General features: G+C 47.2%; 1 protein-coding gene across 1 annotated transcript in view; it reads right to left on the bottom strand.

Annotated features, from left to right (window-relative positions):
• Nucleotides 1–18,749, bottom strand: part of VAV1 (vav guanine nucleotide exchange factor 1) — a 58,689-nt gene that overhangs the window by 5,054 nt on the left and 34,886 nt on the right. The window contains exons 8-24 of the mRNA XM_011373635.2: nt 16,815–16,918; nt 16,134–16,233; nt 15,411–15,506; nt 15,102–15,170; nt 14,735–14,821; nt 14,553–14,638; nt 14,180–14,312; nt 13,769–13,878; nt 11,615–11,716; nt 11,277–11,374; nt 11,172–11,194; nt 10,963–11,008; nt 8,739–8,875; nt 8,325–8,390; nt 6,922–6,953; nt 2,804–2,920; nt 1,001–1,088 (exon numbers count right to left, since the gene is read on the bottom strand). Coding sequence (XP_011371937.1) covers nt 1,001–1,088; nt 2,804–2,920; nt 6,922–6,953; nt 8,325–8,390; nt 8,739–8,875; nt 10,963–11,008; nt 11,172–11,194; nt 11,277–11,374; nt 11,615–11,716; nt 13,769–13,878; nt 14,180–14,312; nt 14,553–14,638; nt 14,735–14,821; nt 15,102–15,170; nt 15,411–15,506; nt 16,134–16,233; nt 16,815–16,918 — 1,494 coding nt within the window. The remainder of the gene's footprint in view (nt 1–1,000; nt 1,089–2,803; nt 2,921–6,921; nt 6,954–8,324; nt 8,391–8,738; nt 8,876–10,962; nt 11,009–11,171; nt 11,195–11,276; nt 11,375–11,614; nt 11,717–13,768; nt 13,879–14,179; nt 14,313–14,552; nt 14,639–14,734; nt 14,822–15,101; nt 15,171–15,410; nt 15,507–16,133; nt 16,234–16,814; nt 16,919–18,749) is intronic.

Raw genomic sequence — 18,749 nt, 5'->3', positions numbered from 1 at the left:
CTGATTATATCCTAGAGGAAAACAGCTATAAAAGACATAACTGGGGCAATCGAGGAGCTTGGAAAATGGACTGTATACTAGATAATAATTCTGCATCAATGTTCAACTTCCTGAATATGATAATGATACTGCAGTGAGGAATGAGACTGTCTTGGCTCTTTGAATATTCATGCTAAAGTATTTACGAGTGAAGGATCTTGATTTCTACAACCTACTCTGAAGTAGTGCAGAATAAATGTGTGTGCACGCGTGCGTGTGAGTGTGTGTGTAGAGGGAGAAAGCAAAAAAGGCAGAATATTAATAATTAATAAATCTAGGTGAGAGGTTTACAAATGTCCATTATACTCTTCCAGTAACTTTTCAGAAATTCTTCAGAAATAAAAAATGGGTGTAAGGGGGACATTTTTCAGAATAAAAAGTTTGGGGAAAAAAAATATTTGTGGAGTAAATTAACAGTCTCTAACCTCTGGGGAATTAAGAATCACTGTGAGGATCAAATGAAACCTGAGACACCTCCCAAAAGAATGCTAATATGTGCAAGATTCTGGATTTTCTTGATTGCAAGAATCCACAGACCTAGAGCAATGGACTTAAAATGTCTAAAAGACAATCCGAAATTACAGGGCACCAGATAGAAGCAAACCGCTTGAAAGGCATTTGAATTCTCAGTCAAACGATTAGTAAACAGATGGGGCAGAGATAAGTCTTGCAGTCTGATGGTAGCAGGGGCTCTGCTATTCTGCAATACTAGATCAGGACTACACCTCAGTTTCACCCATCTGTAAAATGGGAACTCAGAGAGTGAGTTGAGGGCATTAACTGGAGTCTATCTGTATCATGTCTGACACTCGATAAGTGCTTTGTAAACGCTCGCCGCTGCTATTTATCATCATCATCATCATCATCAATCATTAGGGGATTGAGTTTAAGGCCAGTTAATCCAAAGTACCCTTAGAGGTAGTCCCTGGGAGGCTGGAGTTAGGGGGCGAGCGGCCCTTACCATCAGTCCCCGGAAAGCCTTCTTCTCTGTAATCCGGTACAGCCCTTCTGCTGTCATGATTTTAATGTGCTTGACCTCAACATTATACCTGAAGCAGTGAGAGAGAGGGCCAGATGGTCACTGGGCCTTGAGGCTGGGGACTCAGCCCCACCCTCAACCCCAGGATACACCCCTGACCATGGAAGAAGCAATTTTGACTCCTTCGAGGAGGGGGCAACCATGGGAGCCCAAGGGCTGAAGCTGCCTCCTGCTGCCCCAAGCTGCCCCGCTCCCACCCCACCCCACCCCGGGCCCTTTACTGCTCTAAACTCATGTCTTCATTTCTTCCTCTAAGCCTTTATGTCTTCCTAAGATAAGGGGAGTCATCTCCTGGACTCACAGGGCTGTTGATAAATCAGAGAGACCCTGAAACGAAAGCAATGTTCTAGAATAGGATGAGATCTATACTTCCACCAAAGTGTGAGACCACAGAATAATAAGGACATGGGAGAAACAGTCACTTCCGGCAATATGGAGAACTAAATATAACCAAAACACCCTCCTACTACAGAAAACCCCTAAAATGCTGAGAAAAAAGGGCTGAGTTCTCAAAAAAGTAAGGGAAATTCCCAGAGGTCAAAAATGAGGACAAAACTGAAAAGTAAGCAGTAAGCGTGAACTGCCACCCTAAGGAGTTTCCTAATCTTAGGAACTGTGAGGCTTATGTCTTGATGATCACAGAAACACAAGAGGAGTTGCTGGGTCCCAGTAGGGTGGAGAGTTGGCCTGAGACCCACCTGTAAGGCTGGACTGGCAAAAAGTTATGCCTTCGGGAAAAGAGGTGGGCCAGCAAATGCCACCCAGCAGCCCAGAGGGGTTGGTAAAAAGCTTGTCTGTCTCAGCCCCAAAACAGAAAAGTCACCCTTGCAAATTCATAACCTCAGCCTGCCCTCACGTGGTTTTGGGGTGTCAAACAAGGAGGGTTTAGGCTGTAATAAAGAATAAAAGGCATTTATTTGAGCAAAAGGATTACAGTCCTAGAGACACAGATTCAGGAAGCAACCAAACCGCGCTCCAGAGAGAGCAAAGAAAGGCAGGGTTTATAAAGGCAAAAGCCTCAAAGTGTTCTTTCCTGCAAACGAAGGGACGCTGGCTAGAGTAACAGGACTTGATTAGTTCAATATGCAAATGAGGGGGATGAAAACTACAAGGAGGAGGTCAAGTCCACAGATGTCCACGCAGCAGTGGTGGTTCAGGATGCTTGTACCTCCCTCGGCCTTGAGCTGACTTCAGCAACAGGTCAGCAGCTTAATAGCAGCTCTGAGAACTGAAGCACAAGATGTGCAGAGGCCCCACTTCCCCAGCAGCCTCCCGACTCTCTTAGCAAAGTTTGTTCCCTTTTTTTCCCCCTATTATCAGGGGTTTGGATTTAAACCACCTGTGTAGTCTGAGAAACTAAAGAATTAACCTAAATTCTCTTCACCTGAAAAGGAAATAAACCAGTTGTTTCAACAGAAACGAATGCAAAATCTCTGGACAGCCACGCAGCAAATGATCTCCACTGGGGGAGGCCCACTTAAAAACACAAAACTATGAAGCCAACAAGGTAACAAGTCACCACTAGCGAGAAGCTGCACTCAGCACACACAAGCATGAGACGGTCTGCGAGACTTGGGTTCAGCTGACATTCTGTCTCTTCCTAGAGGATGTAAATGCTTTCTGAAGCATCTCTTGGAAGCATATCTCTTTTGTGTGACTGCATCCCCTTCCTCCCAGACAGCACCCAGGTCACAAGGGGAAATGAGTCAGGGAGGGAGGAGTTACTTAATGCTGATGGCAAATTCCGCGGCATCCTTCACCCTCTGCCGCACCAGGAACGTCCCGTCTGAGCGGTTGGTGAGGATGCTTTCTGCTCCAGCACGCTCCATGGGGCCAGCGTACCTGCCGAGACACATCAAGGAGGTCCACAGAGTCCCCATGCCCGGGCTCCCGTCTTGCTACACGGAGGCCACCCTTTCTTCCAACCATGTGATTTTTTTTAAGTTGGTGACAGCCTGGGTCCAACAGCCCTTAGACACTTCCCGAGGGGGAAGATACCTACCAAGAAGGCTCCTACCTGGGCTTGACTTTAAAGGCAGAGCCTAGCAGCCATTTCCACACAGGGGCAAACCTCACTTAGAGAGAAGCCTGCACTGAACCGCCTGCCTATACTGCGTTCCTACCATCCGAGCAGCCCTTGTCAGGGTTCCTGGAATTGTATTTTACCCACATCTTCACCAACCCATTAGATCAGCTCCATTCCGACCAATCAGGACAGTGCCTTTAGGACCTGTGAGGATTTGGAGTCCTCATCTGCATGAGGACAGACCAATCGGGGACCAGGGACGAGGACTTCTGTCTGAGTGGCTCCACTCCGGCTTCTGGGGTACACTTTCCCTTTCCACTGATGGCTGCTTCCCAGCTGCAGCTAAAACACCTGAGTCTCCCCCACAGAGCAGAGCTGTCTGGCCAGAAGAGGGGCCTCACCCCAGGGCTGCCTCACAGACCTGCGGCTTCATAACTCAACTGTAACACTATGGAGCTGTTTGCACTAAAGTCTTCTTCACCCCAAACTGGGAATTCCCGTGCACGTTGAGTTGGCACCAATGACCAGCTGCTGACAACACTGACAGAAGCCCTGAGGAGGCGGTGGCCAGAGTCCAGAAATGGGCAGTGAAAATCCAACTTCTAAGTCACATGCAAGGTTCGACACATGGACTGCGTGACATAACAAAAAAACACCGTCTATTTGATCTCTGCTCCCATTTCCTGGCACATACTCCTAGAACCTTTAGGATCCTCAAAGTAAGATGCCTCTTTTTGTATGCTAATGAGATGACTGGGGGCTTCTGGATAGCACCTGTCAGTGGTCCTGGCGGCCAGAGGGACCACCATGTGATTAGAGGATTGGAACTTTCAGCTCACTCCCCACCTCCAGGGAGGGGAGAGTCCGGACGTTGAGTTAACTACTAATGGCCAATTATTTAATCAATCAGGTCTGCATAATGGGGCCTCTATTTGGGGGGAAAAAAGAGCCTAGGGGAAGGGGTTTGGAGAGCTTGTGCTGGTGGAGAGTTAGAGGTCTGTGAGGGTGGTGTGCCTGGAGAGGACAGGGAAGCTCCAACCCTTCCCACACCTCTTCCATCCAGCTGTCCCTGAGTTATATCCTTTCATAAGAAACTGGTGACCTAGTAAGTAAATTATTTTTCTGAGTCCTGCGAGTTAGTTAGCAAATTATCCAACCTGAGGAGGGGGTGCAGGAACCCCCCATGTAGAGTTGGTCAGATCAGAAGTACCAGAGGCCCAGACTTGTGGCTGGCATCTGAAGTAGGGGGCAGTCTTGTGGGAACTAAACGGAGTTATAGGACACCTGGCTGATGTCAGAAGTGGATAAATGTTTAGTGTGAGGAAAAATCTCACACATTTGGCTTCAAAAATATTGAGAGTGTGAGTATAGTTTTTTTTTTTCTTTTACTCTGGAATTTGGTATTCCTGGACAGGCAGGCATTTACTGTGTCCACTGTTTGCCCAGCTCTGTGGTCACCGGGACAGAAATAGGGTGAGGAGGGTGAGGCACTAGCCTTTGGTATAAAATTTAAAGGAGGAGCTTTTAAAAAACCTCAGTCATCAAGATAAATAATAAGTATTTAAATTTTAACGCAATTTTTTAAAAATGCAAAAGCAGCCATAAAAAAAAAAAATGAAGTGTTGACACTCGCTACAGCTGGACGAACCTTAAAAACATAATGCTCGGTGAGAGAAGCCAGACGCAAAAGGCCACTTGGTGTGCGAGTTCATTGATATGAAACGTCCAGAACAGGTACGTTCACAGAGACAGGAAGTGGATTCCTGGTTGTCAGGGCTGAGGAGCTATAGGGGGTGATTGCTAATAGGGACAGGGTTTCTGTTGGGGGTGATGAGAGTGTTTTGGAGCAAGACAGAGGTGATGGATACACATTATTATGAATGTACTAAATGCCACTGAATATCATTGTGAATATGAATATATTTATGCTGTAAACATATATAACATATAGTAATTATAGATAATATGTAATTATAGATAACATATAAGCGTAAATGTATACCATAAATTTAAATACATAGCATAAATAATACACATTAATTACAGACAATACGTAATTATAGATGATACATAAATATAAATATATTTATGCTGTAAATGTAAATATGTAACAAATAACATAAATATGTAAATGTGAATATAAATATATTTAAGCTATAAATGTGAGTATGTAACATAAACAAGTTAATTATAGATAACATATAATTATAGATGATATGTGTTAATATGAATATATGCTCTAAATATAAATATGCAACAAGTAATATATATTAATTTCAGATAATTAATTATATATTATATGTAAATGTAATATGTAATAGAAATGTAGATATTAATACAAATTCCTCTTTCAATCGTTTATTTTATGTGTGTTAGTTTCACTTCAATTTAAAAAATGAATGCAAAAGAAATTTTATGATGAACAAAATGTCCAAATTTTAAACGAAGACAAGATCTGATTCCACACTTGCCTGGTTCGGCACAATTCACTTTTTCCTACTCCCAGCCTTGTCATATCTGATCTTTATTTACAATTTGGATATTTCGCTCATTGTTTTTGGCTTGCTTCTGATTTTCTTAAATATTTAATTAAAATGTCATGGAGTTTTTTGGTGCCCCCTTAAATTTTGCACACACAGCAAGTGCCTCAGTCTCCTCTCCCCACTTCCGGCCCTGGTGACCACTTCCCAGCAGGGGAAGGCAGAGTGCACACAGCCTGGAGAGACCACAGCTTAAACCCTGCCTCTGCCACTTAGTTGCTCTGCGACCTCAGGAACTGATTTTGCCACTCTGAGCCCCAATTTCCTCTTCTAAAAGGAGGGTGATAAACCCACCCACCACAAAGGAAGATTTTTGACAAGAGGCAATAATGCAGTTGAAGCACCTCCTACGTGGAAACGGAGGTGTTAGTAAGCCCACTGTGTCACGATTTTCGAGAGGCAGGGACGTCAGGCTGTGGAGTCGGGCCAACAGGCCAGAGTCCCATCTCCACCGCTCCCTCGCTGTGTAACATTGAACAAATCACTTCCCCTCTCTGAGCCTCAGTTTCGTCTTTTGCAAAAAGGGAATTCAGAATAGCACCTACTTCAAAGGGCTATTACGAGTGCTGACAACTGGTCATAAACACTATATTGTGTTACATCACCTCTGAGATGCCAACAGTCGTAAAATGCACCGTTCTTCTGTGGGCCGTTACAAAATAAAAATTACTACCCATAAAATTAGGTAGAAGACTGAGACTCCATGAGAGATGTTAAACCATGGGGGGCAAGATACATTTCAGAATGGATGAAATGTGATAATAGCTCATGGTAATAAGAACAGATAGTCAAGTGCTTATTGTGTGCCAGCTGTGAAGCCTCGTGATAACCCTATAAAGTAAATATTGGTATTAATCCATTTCCAGAGAGGAAGGCTGAAGCACAGAGAAACTGAGTTACTAGCCCAAGGTCACACAGCTAGGAAATGTTGGAGTCAGGCTATGAACCCAGGTCAGCGGGCTCCCGAAGCAACACTATAAAGCTCCACCCCTCAATGCTCTATATGCAGTAGGTGCTTAAAAAAAATGAGGAAACAGTTCCCACTGCTACTACCATCTTCCTGCCAGTGAGACCATAATCTCCGAAGATCTGGGACCCTCCTTTGTCTGCTCTCTCCTCAGCAGCCCCCAACATGAGGCTGGACCCAGACGTCAATGTCCAAGGTTCAAAGACTGAATAAGGGATGGGCTTGGAGGCCCCTCCCATGCCCAGCCCAGGCACGCCCCACCCTCCCAGAGGAGCCTCAAGCTGAGAGTAAGAGGGGTGGTGCTACTTACCAGAGGTGAACGGACAGGTCCTGAGGGGGACCCTGGGGACACAGACAGAGACTGAAACTTGGAGCAAAGAGCACAGCTTGGCAACAGACTGCAGGACACCTCATTCGTTCGTTCATTCATTCATTCCACTACCATTTACTGGATGTCAATTATGTGCCAGGAACCGTGCTGTCCACTGGGAATACCATCCCAGAATCTAATGGGAGAGACTGGTCCCCAAATATCAAACAAATCAGGGGTCGTCCAGCCATTTGTTTTGGCATGACCCTCAAGCTAACACAGGTTTTTACATTTTTTAATGGTCGACCAAAAAAAAAGACCAGTATTTCTTGGCACATGAAGATGATATGAAATTCATATGTCAGGGTCTATAAATTTAGTTTTATCGGAATGAGGTCATGTCTCTCATTTACAGATCATCTACAGCTGCGTTGGCACTACTGTGGCAGAGTCGAGCAGTCACAAGAGAGTATCTTGCCCACGAGGCTGAAAATGTTTACTGTCTACCTACAGAAAAAGTTTGCCAATCCCTGATCTAAATAAATATAAAAAGGTACATTTCTACCCCCTCAGACCTATCAGGATGGCGACAAAGAGAGAGGGGGCGGGAAGGAAAGGGGGAGAGAGGTGTGAGGGGAGAAACGGGAGAGAGGAGAAAGAAGAGAGGAAAGAAAGAAGGAAGGAGGGAGGGAGGGAAAGGAAGAGAAAAAGAAAGAGAAAGGAAGAAAATAAATGCTGGCAAGGGTGTGGAGAAATTGGAACTGCAATTGCATTACTGGAAGGAATGTAAATTGGTACAGCCTTTATGAAAACAGATAGCACTTCCTCAAAAAAATAAAAAATAGAATTACCATATGACCCAGCAATTCCTCTTCTGGGTACATACCCAGAAGAATTGAAAACAGGGACTCAGACATCTGCACACCCATGTTCACAGCAGCATTCTTCACAATAGCCAAAAGGTGGAAGTGACCCCAATCTACCCATCGATGATGAATAAACACAGTGTGGTCCATCCAGACAATGGGAATATTATTCAGTCTTAAGAGGAAGGAGATTCCGATACCCGCTGCTACACAGATGAACCTTGAGGACTTTATGCTCAGTGAAGGATGAGAGACACAAAAGAACAGATTCTGTGTGATTCCAGTCATATGAGGTCCCCAGAGGAGTCAGAGTCATAGAGACCGAAAGTAGATGGTGGGAGCCAGAGGCTGAGGGAGGAGGGGAGGGAGTGAGTGTTTCATGGGGACAGAGGTCGGCAGAACCTTGAGCTTGAGAATCCCTTGCCATAATGTACAGCCCCGTCACTATCTCAGGGGTGTCTCCCCAAGCCTGCCTGCCCTGGCAGGAGCCCCTGTGGACTCTCTGGCCCCCAGTCCGTCCAGATTCAGGGAACTCACATGCACGTAGGGCTTGACCCTGTTACAAGGAAACCAGCCAACTTCATTGGTAGCCGTATTCCTGCCCTAAAAAGCCAGGAGGGAAAAACATGGACAGAGAGGTTACAGGCATCCACATGTGTGTGTATCCATCTTTCCACCCATTGGCCATTCTCCCTGTCCATCTCTATCTCTGTGGCCTGGATGATCTAAAGAGGTGCCAACCAGTATCAACTTCCTGGGAGGATGACAGTTTGGAAGGGCCAGGCCAGCCCCAGAAATCTCCATCTACACCACCCTCCCTAGGTGCCTCCTCCAGACAAACCATCCCTTGCCAGAGTCCAGTGGGGCCATGACCCCACTTTCCAGAGCCATCTACACCCATAAACCCATGCTCGGGTGCTTCTCCAGCACCCTGACGGCCCCAGCCTGTACCTCCCACCAGTTCTGCTCAGCCTCGGCCTTGGTGAGCTCCACGATATCTTCAGGACTGAGCCGCAGAAAAGGTCCAAAGGCTCCTGGGGGTGGGGGAAGCCCATAGTACTCCTGGCACACCTCCATCTTGGGCAGCCCTGGAAGGCAAGACAGATGGTAGCACAGTGCGATTTTCAACCCTGGGTCTCGCCATCCACCAAGATGGCAAAAATTAAAGAGATTGACAATACCAAGTGATGGCCAGGACAGGGAGTACCCGGAACTCTGCTCTGCTGCTGGTGGGAATCCATTTTGGAAAACTGTCTGGCAGTAGCTACTAAATAGATGTCTACCTTATGATCCAGCAATTTTTCAAGAGAAATGAAAACACACATCCACCAAAAGTCATAGGCAAGAATGTTCACGGCAGCCTAATCCACAATGGCCAAAACTGGCAACAAACCAAACGTCCTCAATAAAATGGATAAACAGTGCCATATAATCATACGATGGAGCACTACACATCAGTGAATCTCACCAACATGTGCTGAATAAAAGAAGCCAGATGTGGTAAGAGCACATCCTGCAGGATTTCACTCTTAGGAAGTTCAAGGACAGGAAAAGCTAACCTATGGTGACAGAGTCAGATAGAGGTTTGCTCTGGGACGCAGGCGGGTACTGACGGGCCGAGTGTATGACCACCAGCACTGTCCCACACACCTTCTGTGATAATGGAATGTTCAATAATCTATGCTATAGCCATTGGCCATCGAGCACTTAAAAGGTGGCAGGTGTGACTTAGTGAAAGGATTTTCAAGGTTATTTAAATTAACTTCAGTTTACGTTGAACAGCACAGATATGTATTTCCTATCTGGATAAGAAGTATATATATCCTGGATGTATATAAGTGTACATGTATACATATATACGATGCATATAAGCATATGTATAGGACATATATGTGTGTAATGGATATATATACATACATATACACACTCATATATATTTTCTCCTATTGAAGACCTTTGGGTTATTTCTGGGGTTTTTTGACAAATAAAGATGATATATACATTTTTAACAAATAAAGCTGATTTTTATGTATTAATATTCTATATATAAATGTTGTATATATTTCCTTCTATTGAAGACACATGCATTGTTTCTAGTTTTTGACAAATAAAGCTGATATATATACATTTTCATATAAAGTTGATTATATGTTATATATTATATATGTACATATATAATATAAATATTATACATATGTACATATACATCTCCTGTTGAGGACATTTGAGTTGTTTCTAATTTTTGACTATTGCAAATAAAGCTGAAATATCTATACCTATATCTATCTATAGATACAGACGTATCTATAGATAGATATAGATACATAGATAAACTGAGTCTTTACACCGACTCTGTACGACTATTAACACAGGGTTGGTTTCTCTCGGCCACAGCAAACTATTTTCACTTCCTTCATAATGTCTTGCTCTCTAGCCTCCTAGCCTTTGTGCACGCTGTCCCCTCTGCCTGGAAAATGTCTGCCCTCCTCCTCCCTTGACTCTTCCTCCTCCTTCGAGTGTCCACCTAAATGCCTCCTCCTCTGAGAAGCCTTCCCTGAAGGCACGGATTCATCAGGTTCCCCATTCTCAGGTGCCGGAAGCCCTGTAATTCGCCCTCCACAACTGTGATGACTCAACAAGAGTCCATCCCGGTTGCCGGCCTGGGGGTCAGGGAGGTTAGGCAGCCTGGCAGTTTTAGCTGTCATTTGCCCCAAATGGTTTATACAATAGATACTGAATAAAAGTTGCCCATCACCACTGTGATTCCACAAAAACTGTTGACCTATGACTGAATCTAGCCTTTCCCCCTGCCATTGGGCTAAAGAAAAATTCTGACTTGGTCAAACTGTATCTTCTGCTCAGTTTGGGGAGGAGACTTTGCTGGAATCACCATACTATATAACAAGGTTATAGTATGTTGCAGAACCAACAGGAGAGGGGACGAGAACCACCCGAGGTGTTCGTACATCCCCTTCCACGTGCTCGAACAAAGCAGGTAAAGAATCTCAATTAGTTATTTTAAATCCCTTTCGGGTTTCTAGAATGGAACAAATGCTTTTTAAACAGCACATTATGTGGTCATTAATATAATTGTTGAAATCGGTCCCTGGGCCAGAATCACTGAAACAAAGGCCAGATTCTCCCCTGCCCCACACAGTGCCCCCTGCTGACTCACCCAGTTCATTTCTTTTTTTGTCCTGAGCCCGGCGATGTGGCCTATCCTGGAGGGAGAGACCAAGAAAGTCAGCACCGCTAACTGTTCCCACCCTAGGGTCTCCTCAGCCCCACTCTGAGCACTCAGCATGCCCACTGGTGGGGTCTCCTGAGCCCTCCCTCATCACTGCCCATGATTTTCCAGGCACAGAAAGGAGCATGGGGTCTTACCTTCTTCATAGTTCCAGTAAAATCTATGGGACAAAAAAGAAAAGTTAGAACGAAAAATGCCCCACTCAGAACCAAGACCACCTCTGCCCTCTCTCTCATCGGTACCTTGCCCATGGCGGCCACAGGGAGGGACCCTCCCCAGACACTCCTTGTGTGCAGGTGCCCGGCACCGATGACAACGATAGCCCTGATAGAAGGTGCCTCTGGGAAGCAGGGGGGGAGATAAAGTAGAGTCAGTGATGTTGACAAATGCGGCCAATCATTTTGCCAACAACATGAAGGGCCCCCTTGCGTTCCCTTTACAGCAACAGAGAGATGGAGAAACTGAAAACCAAAGGAGAGCCTCCCACCTCCCAAAGCAGGGACTGACAGCTGGAGGAGTCCCTTTAAAGAGAAAGAGCTGGCCAAGCCCAAGGCCCAGGCCCATCGTCCCAGACTCCCACCTCAGCAGCATCTGGCAAGCCTTGCAGGACGTGGTCTCCTCAAAGGAGAACATCTGGAAGTCATGCCCATTGGCAGCGGCATTCTCAGGGTAGATGTTAGAGCTGGAGAGGGAAGATAATGCCATGCAATGGAATGGTATTCAGCCATAAAAAGAAACAAAGTATCAATACATGCTGCAACTTGGATGTAGCAGCACTTCCTTTTTGTGGCAGAATAACATTTCATTGCATGGATATGTGTGTATCCATTCATCCATGGATGGACGTTTGGGTTGTTGCCACCTTTCAGCCACTGTGAATGGTGCTGCTGTACTCAAAATGGATCAAAGACTTAAATGTAAGACCCATGAAATCATAAAACTCCTAGAAGAAAACATAGGCAATAAACTCTCTGACATTGCTCTGAGTAATATTTTTTCGAATATATCTCCCTGGGCAAGGGAAAGAAAAGGAAAAACAAATAAATGGGACTACATCAAACTAAAAAGGTTTCGCACAGCCAAAGAAACCATCAACAACCCAAAAGACAACCTACTGAATGGGAGAAGATATTCACCAATGACGCTTTCAATAAGGGGTTAATATTCAAAATTTATAAAGAACTCACGCCAAAAAAAAACAAACTAATTTTTTAAAAAATGGACAGGGGACCTGAATAGACATTTCTCCAAAGAGGGCACACAGATGGCCAATAGACATATGAAAAGATGCTCAAGATCACTAACCATCAGAGAAATACAAATTAAAACCACAATGAGATATCACCTCACTGTCAGAATGACTATAATGGATAAATCGAAAAACAGCAGGTGTTGGCGAGGATGTGAAGAAAAGGAAACTCTTGTACACTGTTGGTGGGATTTCAAATTGGTGCAGCCACTATAGAAAATAGTGTGGAGATTCCTCAAAAGAAAATTAAAAATAGAACTACCATATGGCCCAGCAATTCCACTTCTGGGTATTTATCCAAAAAAAAAAACTAAAACACTAATTTGAAAAGATACATGCACCCTATGTTCACTGCAGCACTATTTACAATAGCTAAATATGGAAGCAACCTAAGTGCCCTTCGATAGACAGAAAAAAAAAGTTATGGCATATATATATATATATATATATATATATATATATATACACACACACACGAAGGAATATTACTCAGCCATAAAGAAAAATGAAATCTGGTAGGGGGAGGGAGAAAAATAAATGTTAAAAAAAAAACAAATAAATAAATAGAAAAATGAAATCTTACCATTTGCAACATGGATAGACCTAGAAAGTATTATGCTAAGTGAAATAAGTCAGACAGAGAAAGACAAATACCATACGATCTCACTTATACGTGGAATCTAAAGAACAAAATTAATCAATAAACAAAACAGAAACAGACTCATAGATACAGAGAACAAACTAACGGTTGTCAGATGGGAGGGGGGTTGGGGAACTGGGAGATAAAGTGAAGGGATTAAGAAGTACAAATTGGTAGTTGCAAAATAGTCACAGGGACATGAAGTACAGCATAGGGAATATAGTCAATAATATTATAATAACTACATATGGCGTCAAGTGGGTACTAACCGAGGGCATCACTTTGTAAATTACATAAATCTTTAATCATTATGCTGTACACCTGAAACTAATTTAAAATAATACTGAACGTCAACTCTAATTGAAACTAATTTTTTTTTTAAATAGTGCTGCTATGAACATGGGTGGAGACAGAAAGCGGATTCATGGTTGCCAGGGGCTGGAGGGAAATGGGAAGTGACCGTTCATGGGTGCAGGCCTCCTTTCTGGGGGGCGAAAGTGTTTCGGAACTATAGGTGGTGCAAAACATTGTGACGTGCTAAATGCCACTGGATGCCATTTTAAAATGGCTAATGTCTGGTTATGTGAATTTCACCTTAAGGGGAAAAAGGAAAAAGAGGCGTGGGAGGAAGGGATTCTCGGCTAGTAACCAAAGCGTGCACAGAATCTTGGCATTCTGGAGACACAGACGGCCTGAGTCTGTGCCTCCCATTTCCCAGATGACGACACTGAAGTTCAGAGTGGTCCCACAGAGTGTCAGAGCAGAGGCGAGACTAGCGCTCAGCCCCTGCGCCCACTGGACAGAGTCCTCTGAGGACGGAAAGACGGAGGGAGAAGGGGTCTCACATGGCCATCTCAAACTGCTCCATCCACTTCTTCTTCAGTTCCCGCGTCTTGAAGAACAGCTCATAGCCCTGAGCACCTTGGTCCTCGATCAGGAGAAACATGTGAGTCCACTGCAGGGAAGCGGGGTTCAGAATGAAGCCACCCATACCTCTGCAAGGAGAAAAGCGGCAGGCCAGGAACAGCCTCCCTGCCCCCAAGGAGAACAACGCATGTACCCCTGTAAAGGGCTGCTCAAGAGAAGCGAAAACACATCCATAAATCTAAACTCACACACACAGGCGAAAACACTCACATCTGAGTCACCCCCCCCCACACACACACACACACACGGGAATTCCAAAGACTAAGTGGGGTGTCTCGGCCACTGGGGCTCCCCAGTAATGGAGTCTCTGGTTCTGGCCTCAACCTCACCTTCTTGTTGTCGCGCTCTCCCGAAGAGTCGTCTCGAACCTGGAAACTATGCAGGTTTATAAAGTCTTTGAGGTCGTAGGAATCCCCTCGGCGCTTACAGATGAGCAGCGCTTTGTCCAGCAGGAAGGCGTACCTGGGAGCGGCTGGGTCAGGTGCCTCTGTCTGGCTCCTCCCAATAGTCCCCACCAGCTCTCTGCCTGATCCCTTCCACCTTCCTGGCCTCACTCTACTGCCCACCAAGGACTCCTGCCCTTCACCTTCTCTGTAGCCAACTTGGCCCTGCCCCTTCCCAGGCTCTATCCCAGATTTGTGTTGGCTCCGCCCACCTGCCCATCTAGAAGCCGCGGCCCGCCCCCGCACAGTCTCTGCTTACCTGTCCATCTTGGAGCGCCGCTCCACCGTGGTGATCTTGAGCTCCCCATCGATCTTGGGCCGGCCGTAGTGGGCCAGAGACTGGTCCTAGGCAGCGGAAAGAAGGGCTGGCGAAGGGCCACCAAGGAGGAGAGGAAACACCCTGCCCATGTGGCCACACCCTGGCCCTCCCTGCCCCCTCACCAGGTTCTCAATGCACAGCTGGAAGTTGGTGATCTGCCGCAGGGTCTCGTTGTCCCGCTTGACCTCGTTCACGCACTGAGCCAAGTCCTGGAGGTGGGGCAGAGATCAGTCTGGGTTCCTCACCCAGCCCAGTCCCAGACCTGGCCAGGGATAGGTGTCAGCCCCCACAGCAGGAGGCATACAGAGGGTGTCCACAGCATGTCACTGCCCCCAATGGGGATGCTGCAGATAAGTCACTCATCAGACAGGTGTGCCACTGCGTTGTGGGGGAGGGGTTGCCCATGGTGTAACCGTGTGCCTGGGTGGCATTGCATAGCACTGACTTGAATTTGTGTGACCATCCCCCCCGCCATGTGTGACCACTCACCCTCATGGCGTCCAGAGCCAGCCGGAGGTTCTCCTTCTCCATTGCATCCTGCGTGTGTTTCACCAGCTCCTGTGTGATCCAGAGACACACATCAGCCAGGCCTACCCTTTCCTCCCCCGGGGCTTTTCAAACAAGCCCAGGAGCTCCCACTTGCCTGGAAGCTAGGCCCCAGTGACCCCTCCCAGAGGGTGCCAGAGCCCAGCCCCCAGAAGCCGGCTCCACCCCCAATCCCATGACACAAGGAGGTAGATACGCCACGCCCACCATCTGTCCCCCCCCACCCCCAGCAAGGAGTGCCGACTCGAGCACCTGGAGAAGGAGGTGGTACTTGAGCACGCGCTGCATGGGCACCATCAGCAGGTCCCGCAAGGTGAACCTCCCATTGTTTGCTCGCTGGGAACATTCCTGGGGGGATCGATAAAGGAGATGAGACAGAGGCAGGTGTAGATCTTTCCAGAGCCAGAAGCCTCTTATCTCCCGGGAAGAAATAAGGGAAAAGGAATGCTGTGGGGCGAGGGGTGGTTGACGACCCCGCTGGAAGGCTGCCTGGGGTGGAGGCCCAGGACTCTGTCAGCTGAGTGAGGCAGGAAGGGGGAGGACAGGTCTGGAGGGTCCCCACTGTGCAGACAGAAGCTGGAGGTAGAGCACACACACTGTTCATTGTCCCTGCCCTGTCTCCGCCTCCACTAGACACACGGGTCCAGGCTGGGCTTCAGTCCAGGATCAGGACTCAGTATGAATTTGGAGCTCAGCCCAACTTGGTGCACAGTCAGGGTTGGGGCTCAGCCAGGCCTGGGGTTCAGTTTGGAGTCAGAGTTCAATTCAGGGTTCAGACCTCAGCCTGGCATCAGGGTTCAGCCAGAGTCAGGGTTCAGCTGGGATCAGGGCTCAGTGCTTCCATCCATTTCCTCCTGCTCCAGGCTAGGAGGCTAGGCTGCAGCAGAAAGTGATGCCACCAGCTCGGTGTCCTCCCTGTTGTCCCCAGGACCTGGGAAGGAGTGGGAAAGCCCCCGAGTGGGGCCTGACCCCTACCTCTAGCTTCATCTGCACATCCTCCCGGGCACTGGCTACGCGGTCCAGGTGCTTGCTGGCCGACTCCACTTGGCTACAGTAGCGGCCATAGACAAGGAACCTGCGGGAAGAGGACAGGTAGCAGTGGCCAGGCAGGTAATGGTAGCTGATACCAAGGTCAGACATATCTGGGCCTCAGTCCGGGCCCACTTCTTCCCAACTGGTTGATACTGAATCTCCCCATCTATAAAATGGGCGTAATAGCACCTCCTACATGTGGTTATTATAGCATTAAATGAGATAATGTATAAGAGGCTCTTAGCACTTAGCATATCATCTCTGCCCAATATTCATTTAACAAATACTTACTGAGCACCTACTGTGTACCAGGCCCTGTGCTAAGCACCTTAGGCATCGGTTTATTCGGTCCTCACCACAACCTTAAGAGGTACGTTCCTGTACCATGCTGATTTTATAGATATGGAAGCAGAATCAAAGAAAGGTTAAGTGACTTCCCAGAGCCAAGTAGCTCACAAAAGGAGAAGCTGGGGATTGAACTAGAGATGGGTAGCCCCTTGCCCATAAGCAAAGAAGGAAAAACTCTCCTTGTTCAGTGGCCTCTGGGGGCAAGGTCTCCCAAATGCCCAGCCTGGGCAGGGCAGGGTGACCTTCAGGGGTCCAGACTTGCCAACTAGGTCTCACCTCTCCTTGTACTTGATGAAGACCTGGTAGAGGGTGGGCCCACTGGGGGTGGCCAGGGCCTCCTTCATCTCCTTTAGAAAGTGAGTGTGCACACGAAGCAGGTCCTAGTTGAAGGGAGGGGTGAGGGCTGGGGTCAGAACCCGAGGCTCAGGAGAAGGGTCATCTAACAGCCCATGTTGCCCGACTCCCATCCCCATAATCCAGGGACAACTGAGGCCAGCAGATGGTCCCCACTGAACAGAGGCCCAGGAGGGCCGGGGATGGGTCTGCTCACCTCGATGTTGATGAAGATTATCTCTATGTCTTCGGGTTTGAGGAACCGCTGCAGGGGCTTCATGAAGTGCTGTGGAGAAAGAAGAGGGAGGAGGAAGTTGAGACCCCTTCCTCTAACCCAGTCCCAAAGAGACGGGGACAAGGAGACAGAGACAGAAAGAGGCAAACAGAAACAGAGAGACCAAGAGAGAAAGAGACAGACGTGGAGAGAGAAAGACAGAGACAAGGAAACAAAGACAGGCAGAAAAAGAGAGATGGCGATGGAGAACGTCCACACGAAAACCTGTACATGACTGTTCACGGCAGAATTAGTCACAGCAGCCAAAATGTGGAAACAAACCAAGTGTACGTCAATGGATGAAAGGATACACAAAAGGTAGTCCATCCAGACAGTGGAATATTATTCAGCCATGAAAAGAAGTGAAGCACTGACTCTGGCTGCAACGTGGATGGACCTTGAACACACGAAGGTCAGTGAGAGAAACCAGACATGAAAGGCCGTACAGTGTGTGATTCCGTGTATGTGACATGTCCAGAACAGGTGCGTCCCCAGAGATAGGAAATAGATTATTGGTTGCCAGGGCCTGAGAGAGAATGGGAGTTTAGGGGGTGATGGATAAGGGATATGGGGTTTCTTTGGGGGAATGATGAAATGTTCTAAACTTAAATGGTAGTGACGGCTGCACAACTTTGTGTGTATACCAAAAGCCAGCGGATTGTATATATTAAATGCGTGAAGTGTACAGTATAAATTAAATCTCAATAAATGCGTGAAGTGTATAGTATAAATTAAATCTCAATAAAGCTATTTAAAAAGCGATGGCCGAAAGAAAGAGAGAAAATAGTCAGAGGCAATAATAGAGACAGACAGACTAGGATACAGAAGATTCCGACAGGGATAGAGAGACACACAGAGAGAAGAAGACAGCCAGAGGGAGAGACACATGGGAAAAAGAGACATAGAGACAAACAAGACAGGGAGATGGGGGAAAGGGAGAGAAACAAAGACCAAGAGAGGCAAAGACACACAAAGCAATGGGGACAGATGGGGCCTCTGAGCATGGCCCCAGAGGCGGCTGGACAGGTGGATGTGCACCTGCCCGTTAGTCCCCGCATGCGCCTGGCAGTGGCAAGGTAGGAACAGCGCACCTGTTGGATGGAGCCTAGCGTGTCCGTGTACTTCTCCTCCGTTTGCTGGATCTCTCGTAGGCAGCAGCATCTCTTGTCATATTCTGTCATCTTGGGCTGAGAGCAGAGGGGAGAGACCAGTGTTGGGGAGCCTGGGGCTGCCCCCTCCCCCACCCATGAACCTGCCTAAGCCCAGCCCTTCGTCCCCACGCACCGGCATGGGCACCGGCTCTGTGCGCATGAGGTCTTCGTAGATCTCATCACCCTCAGCCTCCTCATTGTCCACGCAGTCATACAGGTCCTCATCTTCCTCCACTGTGTCACTGCGGGACACGGAGTCAGGGCCACCGGAGTCTCCCGGCCAGGTACCTCTCAGACCCCCAGGACAGGGCCATGGCCCCCTCAGACCCCCAGGACAGGGCCATGTCCCTCTTGGAACAGCCAGAGAAGGACTATGGTCCCAGACACTCACTCGATCTGGTCGGACAGTCCACTATAGATGTCTTCATCCCCCACACTCTCCTCGTCAGTGGG

Source organism: Pteropus vampyrus, unplaced genomic scaffold (assembly GCF_000151845.1).
Source record: "Pteropus vampyrus isolate Shadow unplaced genomic scaffold, Pvam_2.0 Scaffold226, whole genome shotgun sequence".
Taxonomy (NCBI): domain Eukaryota; kingdom Metazoa; phylum Chordata; class Mammalia; order Chiroptera; family Pteropodidae; genus Pteropus; species Pteropus vampyrus.
Note: the sequence above shows the minus strand (reverse complement) of the source record. Positions and strands in the feature narration are given on the sequence as shown.